The sequence below is a fragment of the Ahaetulla prasina genome, chromosome 1 (assembly GCF_028640845.1).
Source record: "Ahaetulla prasina isolate Xishuangbanna chromosome 1, ASM2864084v1, whole genome shotgun sequence".
In the NCBI taxonomy this organism is placed as follows: domain Eukaryota; kingdom Metazoa; phylum Chordata; class Lepidosauria; order Squamata; family Colubridae; genus Ahaetulla; species Ahaetulla prasina.
Window position 1 is genome coordinate 296,112,515 of NC_080539.1, and position 12,945 is coordinate 296,125,459.

The 12,945-nt window shown below is 36.8% G+C and overlaps 1 protein-coding gene across 1 annotated transcript in view; it reads right to left on the reverse strand.

The window, feature by feature from the left end:
- ARHGAP1 (Rho GTPase activating protein 1) overlaps nucleotides 1-12,945 on the reverse strand; it is a 35,386-nt gene that overhangs the window by 16,359 nt on the left and 6,082 nt on the right. Inside the window, exons 2-3 of the mRNA XM_058161775.1 lie at nucleotides 12,006-12,160; nucleotides 10,604-10,696 (exon numbers count right to left, since the gene is read on the reverse strand). Coding sequence (XP_058017758.1) covers nucleotides 10,604-10,696; nucleotides 12,006-12,138 — 226 coding nt within the window. The 5' untranslated portion in view covers nucleotides 12,139-12,160. The remainder of the gene's footprint in view (nucleotides 1-10,603; nucleotides 10,697-12,005; nucleotides 12,161-12,945) is intronic.

The following is a 12,945-nucleotide window of genomic DNA, read 5'->3' on the forward strand; positions in this document are numbered from 1 at the left end:
TTGTCTAATATCAACAAGGTTAATTACAATTGGGTTTTAGTTTTGTTTAAAAAAGCTATCATTTATGAAGTACGACAACTGATTATATCATATGTGCCTTAATATTTATAAATGTTTTAGATGACTCAGGGAGAAATATTTCTATTGATAATTGAATTCAAGGTGTAACAAATAATAAACAATGATTGAATTCCCATTATTCCAAAGCATGTATATTTAATAAATATGAAATCAGCTGGTTAATTCTACATGAATCTATATTGTTGAATTTTAATTTGAATGCTGAATTATAAAAATGTCATATTATACATCAGACTCTCTTTGGTGCACTCAGAAAATATGTTACTGATATACAGTATGCAGCTGCAGTATCCTCCCAGACTATCTTCAAATGTTTCCAGGGCTATGAGTTATTTCAAAATTGTCCAGGATATTTGAAATTCTAAAAATGAATCCAATGTGAAATAAAGATTTTTTTATAATATGTGAAACACTTTAAATGTTGTTTAAGTATACTATGAGCTTTTTTCCTCCAAAAATTCTTTAGTTAATAAGCCAGCCATCCTAGTTTTTTCCATGAATAAAGACCTACATGATTACAGAAGCATTATTTACTTTCTCTAGAATCTCTTCCTCCTTTTAATGCACTGTTTAGATAATAATGCTAAAAATAGGATATTGAAATGAACTTGGCTATAACTAATAAACCAAAACCTGTAAAGCAATGGCAACTAGGAAACTCAACAATAGCAAACGAGAAACCAGTATATTTCTATATCTCAGTAATGCAGGTATGAGAGAATTGTTAGGCTAAGGAAAAACAGGATTTTAAAAGGCAGAATATTTAACAGCTCAGAGAGCTTTCTTTTCTGCCCTTCCTCATGACAGTGACTTGCATTCCACATTTAAAATCATAAATTAATTTGCTTTAAGAGGTATTTTAAAATAGTAATTGCCAATATTTCAAAATTATATTAATCAACCTGTCTGTATAGACAAGTGAAGATAAACATTTAATTCATAGACATTTAAGATACAATCTTCAAGAAATGTAAGCTTATGACTATTTACAGGAAAAGATTATAAAAATGGAAAAGCCATGGAATAAACAGATTTTAAGGAGATTTGGAAAAAATTAGCATTCATGTTGGAGGTTCTAAAAGAAAGTGCTCAAAGTAGTACCAAAGCACAGAAGATTAAAAAAAGCCTGCCCATTTTCTAGATTTCAGGAATCAGTTTTGATACATTTAATGATGTCACAGAAAACATGGAAGAGGCACTATCTCTTCTTCCAGAATTTCAAATTAAGAGAAATGGTAAATTAAAGAAATATTAATTACAGAAGAAACTGTCCCCACAAAAAATTGAGAATGGGAAAGTTAACATTAATTATTTCCTAATGGGTAGAGTACCCATCACCATCCAAGAAAAAAGAAGTTAACAGATGAGACCAGAATACCCCAAATAAGCCCACCATGATGTCCACTGCAGAGCTCTGCTAGGAAATTTCAAAGTCCCACATTTAGTTGAATAGCTTGATTATATATAGGTAGTATAACCAAAATGGCTGTATCCCCAGTTTAGAAGAGAAGCATGGCTGCAATCTACTTGGCATAAGGCACACAAGTGAATTTTGAGGACTGGGATTTAGCCCTCAGCTTCACAGAATTTGGGCTCCCTTGAGATAACCCAGCGGCAGGTCACAGTCATGCTAAAAAGTGCCATGATCTTAAATGCCAATGACAAGAAGACTAGGCATTTTACCTACCTGGCTGGACCCCATCAAGTACACCCTGCCCTGGAGGAATAGAAACAAAGGTACATTATACCAAAAGTCCCTTAAGTCAAACTGACTCCTTGGACTGATGACGAAGGTTGGAATAAAAATTTACATGCAAACCCAAAGACATACAGAGTATCAGAACATTCCTGGGTATTTTTGTTTCTCGATGCTATTCTTTTTTAAAAAATAGAATGTTCTTCCTTGATAAATCTAGGACATAATACCATTTTCCAAACTCTCCAAAATCTAAACAAATATTTTTTGTTGCATTTTGCTTTTTTCTATACTTGTTTAGAAAAGCACTATAGAAAAGCACTTTCTATGTTTAGAAAAGCACTATATTTCTGGCAGACACAATAAAGTCTGACTTTTTCAACTACAAAACTTATTTAAACATAAAGATGCTCTCAGAATGTCTCACAAAGTCTGACTTCCTTCAATCACTGAAATTCATTTAAAAAGCATGAACTGAAAACGAAAGTTTAAACCCAGAGATTCCTATGTCTATTTTATATAGTATGGTAGTTTCTTTTATAACAGTAAAGAATCGGGATACTATGGATAAAACATACAATATAACTCAAAGACTCCACCATTATTTTCACTTTTCTTGCACGTTTTGAAACTCAGGGTAGCATCATCATACAGGTATAAGCAGCTGTCTCAGTTTCTTAAATTTCATATAACCATCATTTATTCAAGAAGAGCAAATTTCCCATTATAGTATCACATTAATATCCAAGAAAGCTGGTACACACTGCACAGCAGAAACTAGTTGCCAGTTACAAAAAACAAACATGCTTATTATTGGAAGAAGAAACTAACATCTCCCCACCCCCACCGCCAAAAAAAAGTCCTAAAGTAGTGCTCTACAACCTAGAGTCATCCAGATATGCGTGAGCTGATTGGCTGGGGAGCCTGGGAACCGAATCCCAATAAAATTCAGGGATTTGTAGCAGTCAAAATATTGCTGAAATATACTGTTGTGTATGCTGAAAAAAGTATGTGTCATTTGAATTACAGTTTCCCTGTTTTTTCACTATTCACTATCTTCAGTCATATCGGAGTCTGATATTTGATATTTACCTCCTGGTTTTGACCGCCTCCTTAATTATCTCTAACTTGCCATTTAGTTGTTCTCTGGCAACTCAATCCTGATCTCAGAGGATGGTCTTTGCAGACAATGTAATGTTGTTCTATGGAAATGCAGAATGTGAGCTCATCAAACTAGAATGCTTTTTCCTGAGAACTTCCTGAGAACTGGAGCCAAGATTAGATTGTGGGTGGTTACACTCAGTGACTCTCTGCTATCTATAAATTCCTAGCTTCTAAATTTTTAAGTTTTAGGTACAATTGACAAGGCTAGCACCAGCTATGTCTTCAAAGAGATTCTCATTAAAAGATTGAAATCCTCTCCAAGAATCACCAAGCAGAGAATTCTGTACCACATTTTCTGCTACCACCTGGGTTATATTCACTTTTTTCCCCACCACTGCCTTTATAACAGCCTTTAGAGCAGGGCTGTCAAACTCCTGGCCAGATATGTTATGCACTGGCCACACGCTGTTTAGCAAAGGGGGGAAAAGTCCCGATATGTCACGTGACACTGCCATGATGACATGCATTTGACACCCCTGCTTTACAGCCTCTGATCTTGGAGGCCCCTTTTGTGCATTACTAAAACTAAGCTGTACCTGTAAATTTGTCCAATCTCATTTGAAGAATCCAGACTTCAAATTATGAGCTCTCTTCCATACAAAAAGATTAGTGATTGTGAGCATTAACTGTGCTTACCACATTGAGAGTAACGTTGCGTTTACTCAAATAATCAATTAGATTTGGGCTCCATTTTATCTTTAATCAAATTACTTCTGAAATTTTGTTTGCAGTTCAATTTTTTTTTAATTTACATTTATATCCCACCCTTCTCCGAAGACTCAGGGCAGCTTACAGTGTGTAAGGCAATAGACTCATTCTATTTGTATATTTACAAAGTCAACTTATTGCCCCCCCAACAATTTGGGTCCTCATTTTACCTACCTTATAAAGGATGGAAGGCTGAGTCAACCTTGGGCCTGGTGGGATTCGAGCCTGCAGTAATTGCAGGCTGCTGTGTTTTAATAACGGGCTATCTTACAGCCTGAGCCACCACGGCCATTTCTGTGCATGAACCGTTTTTTCCCTGAAAATAAGACCCGGTCTTATTTTCTGTTGACAACCCCCCACAAAATGGCTAAGGCTTCTTTTCAGGGGGCTCTAATTACTGACTTACCTTGCTGCCCTGGCACCAACAGCAGGAACTCTCTGCCAGACCACTTCTTCTGCGGCCACTTGCCGCCACTCGCACCTGTTGCCCTCATCCTCCATTTCACTGTCAGAACCTTCCACAAAGCCCTCAGCACCTGAGAAACGAGGCCAGATTTATGCGCACGTCACCCCCAGCCTCTGTTCTGCCATTAGAGGCCTTCCGGAAAGTCCTCATCAGCCGATAACCGAGCTCCAGATCAATCTGGATCTCCATTATCAGCTGCAGAGGGCTTTGCTGAAGGCAACTGTAGCCGATAAAGGGACTCCAGATGGATCCAGAGCTCTGTTATCAACTGCAGAAGGCTTTCCAAAAGGCTCTGATAACGAAACAGAGGCCAGGGGTGACATGTGCATCAATCCGGACCTCATTTTTTGTTTGCAGAGGGCTTTCCAGAAGGCCTTTGATGGCGAAACGAAGGCCAGGGGCAACTTGTGCAAGTGGCAACAAACAGCCGAAGAAGTGGGCCTACAAGGCGAGGCAGGTGTTGGTGTGTGTGAGGGCAGCTGCACTCCCCCATTCCCACCCTAGCTTAATTTTTACCCGTGCACCTCGCCCCACCCCTGCACCCCAGGGTGGGCAGGGTCTTAATTAGGGCTTAATTTGGGGGTAGGGCTTATATTGGGTGCACATGTAAAAATCAAGCTGGACTTACTTTCGGGATAGGTCATTTTTTCAGGAAAACACAGTAGTTTACATTGTCTTATATTTCCATTATCAAAGATATGGTGAGCTTTTGTAGGCAATATGACCTTTCTCTCTTGCTTCTACCATCTGTTTTCCACTATTGGAAATATTCATATAGCTCAGTCTTAATTTAATCAGGAAACTAAAATATAACTTACTTACTTATTGTCTACCCAAGTAGTCCTTTTTGGCCATGGAGAAAAGACAGCCACTGCAATATTAGGTTTTCCACTCCCAAACCCCACAACCAGTGAGGAATACCATAATGTATTGCATCAAAAGTTGTTGAGGGATCAAAAACAACCAGTATGGTTGCACCACTAACCCAGCTCCCCCAAAAGTTATCAACAAATACAATCAATACTGTCTCTATATTATGCTCCAATCTAAAACCTGACTGAAATGCTCCCAATAATCTATTTCTTCAAGGAATTGTAATCTGAACAATATTACCAAAAGGGGGAGACTGGAGACTGGAAGAAAATTGTTTTCCACTTTTATTACATTGTTATAAATTTTGATACATTGTATTCTTTTAATACCCTAATGTTTACATGATATAATTACATATTATTAGCATTCTACTATTTAGATAGCTCAAAGTACTGAAAATAGAGAAAGAAAGAAAGAAAGAAAGAAAAAAAGAAAGAAAGAAAGAAAGAAAGAAAGAAAGAAAGAAAGAAAGAAAGAAAGAAAGAAAGAAAGAAAGAAAGAAAGAAAGAAAGAAAGAAAGAAAGAAAGAAAGAAAGAAAGAATCCATATTTATTACAATATAGAATGTCACTATTACAAACATAAAAATTATTTGGGTTTTTTCTGAAGTTAAGTATAACATTAAAAAAGAACCACTACAATTCATATCAAAATATTTGTAACACAATAATGGTTTTGGTCTTAAGTAATTACTTTAAAAAAAGGCTGCTGAAAAAGCCAACACAATTCTGGGCTGCATAAACAGAGGGATAGAATCAAGATCACGTGAAGTGTTAGTGCCACTTTATAATGCCTTGGTAAGGCCACACTTGGAATATTGCATTCAGTTTTGGTCGCCACAATGTAAAAAAGATGCTGAGACTCTAGAAAGAGTGCAGAGAAGAGCAACAAAGATGATTAGGGGACTGGAGGCTAAAACATATGAAGAATGGTTGCAGGAACTAGGTATGTCTAGTTTAATAAAAAGAAGGACTAGGGGAGACATGATAGCAGTGTTCCAATATCTCAGGGGTTGCCACAAAGAAGAGGGAGTCAAACTATTCTCCAAAGCACCTGAGGGTAGAACAAGAAGCAATGGGTGGAAACTAATCAAGGAGAGAAGCAACTTAGAACTAAGGAGAAATTTCCTGACAGTTAGAACAATTAATAAGTGGAACGACTTGCCTGCAGAAGTTGTAAATGCTCCAACACTGGAAATTTTTAAGAAAACGTTGGATAACCATCTGTCTGAGATGATGTAGGGTTTCCTGCCTGGGCAGGGGGTTGGACTAGAAGGCCTCCAAGGTCCCTTCCAACTCTGTTGTTATTATTATTATATTATTAGAAGACTTAATATATATATTTTTTTGTTTACATTTATACCCTGCCCTTCTCCGAAGACTCAGGGCGGCTTACAGTGTATAAGGCAATAGTCTCATTCTATTTGTATATTTTTACAAAGTCAACTTATTGCCCCCCCAACAATCTGGGTCCTCATTTTACCTACCTTATAAAGGATGGAAGGCTTAATATTAACTATTAAGTTAATTAATATTAGAATCTCTCCATTTTTATTGTTATTACAGTAGATAGATAGATAGATAGATAGATAGATAGATAGATAGATAGATAGACAGACAGACAGACAGACAGACAGACAGACAGACAGACAGACAGACAGACAGACAGACACAGAAAAAATGCAGCTGAAGCACACTTAATGAAAGATAAAATATCTAAAAAGTAGAAAAAATAAATAATAAAAAGTACTATTGGATTCTGACCTTCATCACTTTTATATATATTTACTAATTTATAATATTTGCAGACATTTAGGCGCCCTTAAAAATCAGACTAAAAGTAATTATATTTTATGGGTGATGGAAGTGTAGTAGGAATAGTTGCCTTGAACCACAAGATGGGCAACGAACAAGATAGATAGATAGATAGATAGATAGATAGATAGATAGATAGATAGATAGATAGATAGATAGATAGATAGATAGATAGATAGAAGAGGGAGGGAGGGAGGGAGGGAGGGAGGGAGCAAGTGGATTCTGAGGAGGGTTGGGTGCATTCCAATTTAGATATTTTGTGTGAGAGACAAGCCCTCCTTAATAGTTCTCAGAGTATATGGTAGAAGCAGATAGAATCTAGCATGATTCTGTCTTTAGGTATGGAAATAATAAAGAAATCAGCTTAGAAGAATTACCATGTGTCATTCTTTGTTTTTGGGCATGACCATATGTATAAGAACCATTCTTGCTTTAATTAGATGAAAATTATTGAGAACTGTTGGGTCCAGAGGTGGCCTCTTGATTAGGTATGCACTACCACATTGAAGGCAGATGGAAGCATCCCTATCTCATGGAAGAATTTATCTTCACATGGATCCACACATTATCTGCTGGGAGGTTATGAACAAGAGGATCTAATAAACAAGAGGATCTAATAAACAAGTGACCAGACTAACCGTTGTGAAGATTCTGTCCATTTTCCCAGAAATCACACCATGAAATACTTTCCAGACAAGTCTGTCATTTCAACAAGGCCTCACCAGTTGGAGTCTAATTCAGAAGAAATGCAAGCAACTTTACCCACCAGATTCCTAGAGTAATCTCCACAGCAATTGAGTCAGTTACCTATTCACACACCAAGGAATGGATCATCTTTCAAAATTCCTTAGAAAACCGGGAGCCCTATAAGATTGGCAGAGAGAAGCTACATAGAAGCAATCCAAAATCCTTATCACACAACTATTCCAAGCAGAGATCATTCCCCCAGAACTTAGATTGGCATAGACAACCTGGAGATTAAGTAACAGTGGTGTGGAGCCTGCTAAATGGCTACTGTACATTGTTAGGAAGTTTAATGGTACTGCCACTTATTTTAATGGTTTTAACATTTTTATTGTTCTTAATGGTCTTTGTTATATTATTTTGGTTATTTATTTATTTATTTATTTATTTATTTTTGTTTGTTTGTTTGTTTTGTATTTCAACTTTGTGAGCCACCCAGCATCACATATATGAGATGGGCAGCTATATAAATGAAACAAATAAATAACTGTAATCCTATTTCATTTCAGCTCTATCATCCATAATACTGGACAAGTTATTTGTTTTTTAGCACTTACAATTTGCTTTCTTGTGAAATGAATATAGACAGAAAATTGTGGATTCAAAAAAACTAGGCCTTATTTTAGTAGACCACTTCAACTGATTTGACGAAATTACTTTTACACATTGCAGCTCTATATCATACAAAATACTTTTAAAAGGCCCTATTCTAAATATCTGAAAAATGCTTTTTGTGCATACAATAAATGAAAATGCAGAAGAAAAATGAATTGAAATACAGTCCAGTTTTTCTTTTTCTCATAATTCAGAGCTAAAAATCAATGGGCATTTGTAATAATAGAAATATTTTTTTACTTGTGAACAGGAGGTTAAACGCATACACATTTAATAAATAAACTACCAGAAAACAAAGAAATGAAATTACATGCACAACATGTATTTATTTAAAGCTATTCTTGATTTGCACCTGTTCCATAGATAAATAGATAGGTAATAAAGGAACCTTCTTCTGAACTACAATAGGCTGTTTACAATGGAAAACAGATAACATAGAAAAATAAAATTAACATGAACACAGAAATAATTAAACCATATTAGCAGCACAGAATATATTAAAATTATTTACTTCCCACAAAATAAATAATATTTCTGGAACATATGAAGTTTTCACTGAACGTATGTCAAATGGTAGAAATCTGAGGAAGTCAGCAATAGAGCTATTCTTATGTATTTGAACAAAATGTATACCACAGTTATCTTTTGTTTAGCCCTATCTATTAATTTAACAGTGGAGACCTTGTTTCATGAATTGTTCAATATCTAGTTACAGTCCCTGAGAACAGAAAGGCATTCTATCATATTTGCATAGAAGAAGAAGATGCCTCCCATGCTGAAAATCTCTCAGAAACCAACACTACAAAACTATATATAAAAGTTATTTAAATGCATTTTGCTGTAGAGGACTGGAATGTGCCTTCAATTATCCTATACATTCAAAGTGCCTAATGGACAAAAAGACTACACAACTGCAGTTTGAAAATTCAAAACAATTATTGCTGTCAAAGAAATCTAAGCAGATGTGTCCATAAACTATCCAGCAATTTCATTTATCCATATAGCTGACATTTCCTCCTTTTTTATCATTTACTTTCTACAACACCCATTCTTCATTTCTATTAATTAGTCACTAGGAGAATCTGCTATCATGTATACCACAGGTGTCAAACTCTATCATGTCATGTGACATATCGCAACACATTATGTCTTTTTTGCCTTTGTGGAGCTGGGGTGGGTGTAATCTGTGTGTAATGCATCCAGTCTGTGGGCCGCCAGTTTGACATCCCTGGTGTATACCCTATTTGGCACTATGATTAATATTAATCGTAAAGACAAGTTAAAAACAGTTGTCCACTCTTCCAGTCTCAGAACATCATTCCCAGTAACCATTAACATACCATATCCTTCTCAATTAAGTCTGCATCCAATTCAGATAATAGCTGAATTCAGATAATAGCTGAATTTAGAATTCAGCTAAACAGAAATGTCAGCAGCCTAGCTATCAATGAAATAGCAAAGGGCTTAACTGTTTCTTTGCAAGTTTATGGACTCAGGATTTTGAACAGTGGTTTGACTTTCCACTTTCAGTTGTTCCATGGACTAATTAAACATATGACCAAGGTACCCAATAATTTAGACCAAGAATTAAAATGCTTGCTATAGCTCAGAAAAAATTAGGAGTATTTGCAGGTTCTGAACAGATCACTTTATCTGGCAATTGTCTGTCAAATGTTATATAAATGTATGAAATTAGTTGACATCTCAGAACACCAGTATATTCTGGTGTTTCTTTTAAAAAGTTATCTAAAAGCAAATAACATCTTACTGTTACTTTCTAGCAGCCTTTTCCAGAAAGAGGTTATTATCCCTTTGCACTATGAATGAGACAAAACTTCTCTTTCTTCAAAAAAAAAAAAAAAGGGGGGGGGAGGAAAAATCCTACAAAAAGTTACAAGGTTCAAAATATATCAAAGTAATTTGGAAACTATCTTTTGCAATAATTTTGATAACTTTTTTGTTCTGTTTTCTCATTTTAGTTTTTCAAATAACTATTCTGCTGGAAATGATTTATATTATATAGTTATGATACATAATCCAGAAATGTCAAAAAGTAATTGTAAGGCTAGGAGCCCACTGGAAAATCCAAGCTCTGTAAACTTAATGTGAATTTAAAGAAATATCCTGGAAATGGGCTCAAAACCAATTCTCTATTTTTGTCAAGAAAGCCACATGGATGTAGCCATTTAATCAGCAATTCAATCTGAGAGAGCATTGCTTTTTATGACAAATCATACAGGCACTATCAAAGACTTTGGATCACAACCTGTGTTCTTCAAAATTTAAAATTATTTGCATTCTTTGCAAGTTTCAATTATTTCCTAGAGAAGGTATCTTTAAAAATTTCTATGAGAAAAGAATTTTATTTTGACTGTTGACAGCTGTTAAAAATAGATTATTTATTTTATTTCAAAGCATTATACTCCTATAACAAAACAGTACCTGCTACTTCCACAATCTGGTGCCTAGCAATATCATAGTAGGGATCATCCCACCGCAGATGTGTGGCAGAATCCGGGGAGCTCTTGGTATCATCTGTACAGTACATATGTAAATAAACAGAGAGAGAAATATCATATAAAGTCAAACTTACTAAATAAGGGTCCAGAAATACAGAGAAATGTCTAGGTGCATTATAAGTAGGATGGCTATATTAATTTCTCTGTATACCTCAGTGGTGAAATCCAATTTTTTTTACTACCGGTTCTGTGGGCGTGGCTTGGTGGGTGTGGTAGGGAAAGGATACTGCAAAATCTCTATTCCCACCACACTCCAGGGGAAGGACACTGCAAAATCCCCATTCCCTCTACACTCCTGGGGGAAGGATATTGCAAAATCTCCATTCCCACCCCACTATGGGGCCAGCCAGAGATAGTATTTGCTGGTTCTCTGAACTATTCAAAATTTCCGCTGCCAATTCTCCAAACTGCTCAAAATTTCCACTACCGATTCTCCAGAACTTGTCAGAACCTGCTGGATTTTACCCCCAGTATACCTGCACCTTTATTCAGGTGTGGTGGGGTGCAAATGGGGTACATTTATTTGTTTATTTGGTATTTCAAAATAGACAGGTGCATGTACTAAGATTAATTGTTTAAACATATTTATAAATGCATCTGCTTTAACTATATAGACACCATTAATGAAACAAAATAGTAGACCTAAAATCTTCTGCCACAAATCCCAAAATGAACAACTCTAATCTACTGCATTGATATCTATATCAGGTATTTCTTCGCTATATACAACCTGTAATATTCCAGTTCTTCTTTGCTGATTACTATCTTAGTTCTTTACTACAATTTATAGTCAGGATATTAAGCTAAAGATGCTAAAGAAATTTAAGTTGAATGCTGAAGAACAGAGTTTTACAACATTTTGGATTCATAGGCAAACAAGTGCTTCTGAATATCCAGACATCACTAACAGCCAATCTTTTCCTGAGACTGTACTAAATCTGCAGAGGAAAGTTAGGGTCTTGAAGAGAAAGACAGAGCTACTTTAACCAGCTACAGACAGGCAATATTTTCAGATTATGGACTCCTTAAAACAGGGGTCCCCAAACCCCAGGCCGTGGTCTACTACTGGGCTGTGGCCTATTTGCAACCAGGCCGCAGAAGTGGCGAGCTGGCGTGCACAGCTTGACTTGTACAAGTAGCAGGCCAGCGCATGTGCACATGCGTGCAAGTCAAGCTGCACTAGCATGTGCATGCATGCCACTTGCACATCCCAGTTCTCCTCCCCCCCCCCCCCCCCGCAGCTGCCAAGCTGCAAAGGTTGGGGACCGCTGCCTTAAAATTTGACTGCCACCTCCTGCCGTTGTTTTATTAACAGAAACACTTACCTGATTTTGGGAAAACAGGCTCTTCATCTGATGGCCAATTTTTGTCATCTAGAGAGGCCAATTTGAGCTGATTGAGAGACTCACTAGTATCTTCCAGACTCAGGTCCTCTTGTAAATCTGGGTATTGCTCCATGCTTCAAGTGCTCAAAAGATTACTTAAAAAGAAGTAGCAGAAATTCACAAATCAGCGAAGAAACATCTCACACTTTTCCCTGGCATTTTATTTATTTTTTATTTTATTTATTTATTTTGTCACAACAGTATATATAAGCAAAGTGCCCTCCTTTAAATGTCATTCTAGATGTGACTAGATGCAGCCGCGCGGGTGATAGAGGGAGCACCGCGTTGCTCCCATATAACACCCATCCTGCGCGGCCTGCACTGGCTGCCGGTAGCCTTCCGGGTACAATTCAAGGTGTTGGTTACCACCTTTAAAGCGCTCCATGGCTTAGGACAGGGGTATTTACGAGACCGCCTTCTGCCACCGATTGCCTCCCAACGACCTGTGCGCTCTCACAGAGCGGGCCTCCTCAGGGTGCCGTCGACCAAACAATGTAGGTTGGCGGCCCCCAGGGGGAGGGCCTTCTCTGGGGCAGCACTGGCCCTATGGAACGAGCTACCTCCGGGGTTACGCCAACTCCCCAACCTCCGGGCCTTCAAACGTGAACCGAAGACTTTATTATTTCACCGAGCGGGACTAGCCTAACAAATATTTTAGCAAAATTTTAACAGGTTTTAATCGGTCTTTGACCGTTTTAGTGATTCGGCCATTAAATATTTGCTTTTAATTGTTTTTAAATATTGTTATTTATTATATTTATATTTGTATTGGTGTGTGTATTTTAATATGGCTGTAAACCGCCCTGAGTCCTTCAGGAGATGGTGCGGTATAGAAATGTAATTATAAAATAAATAAATAAGTAAACAGACCTTTCATTCA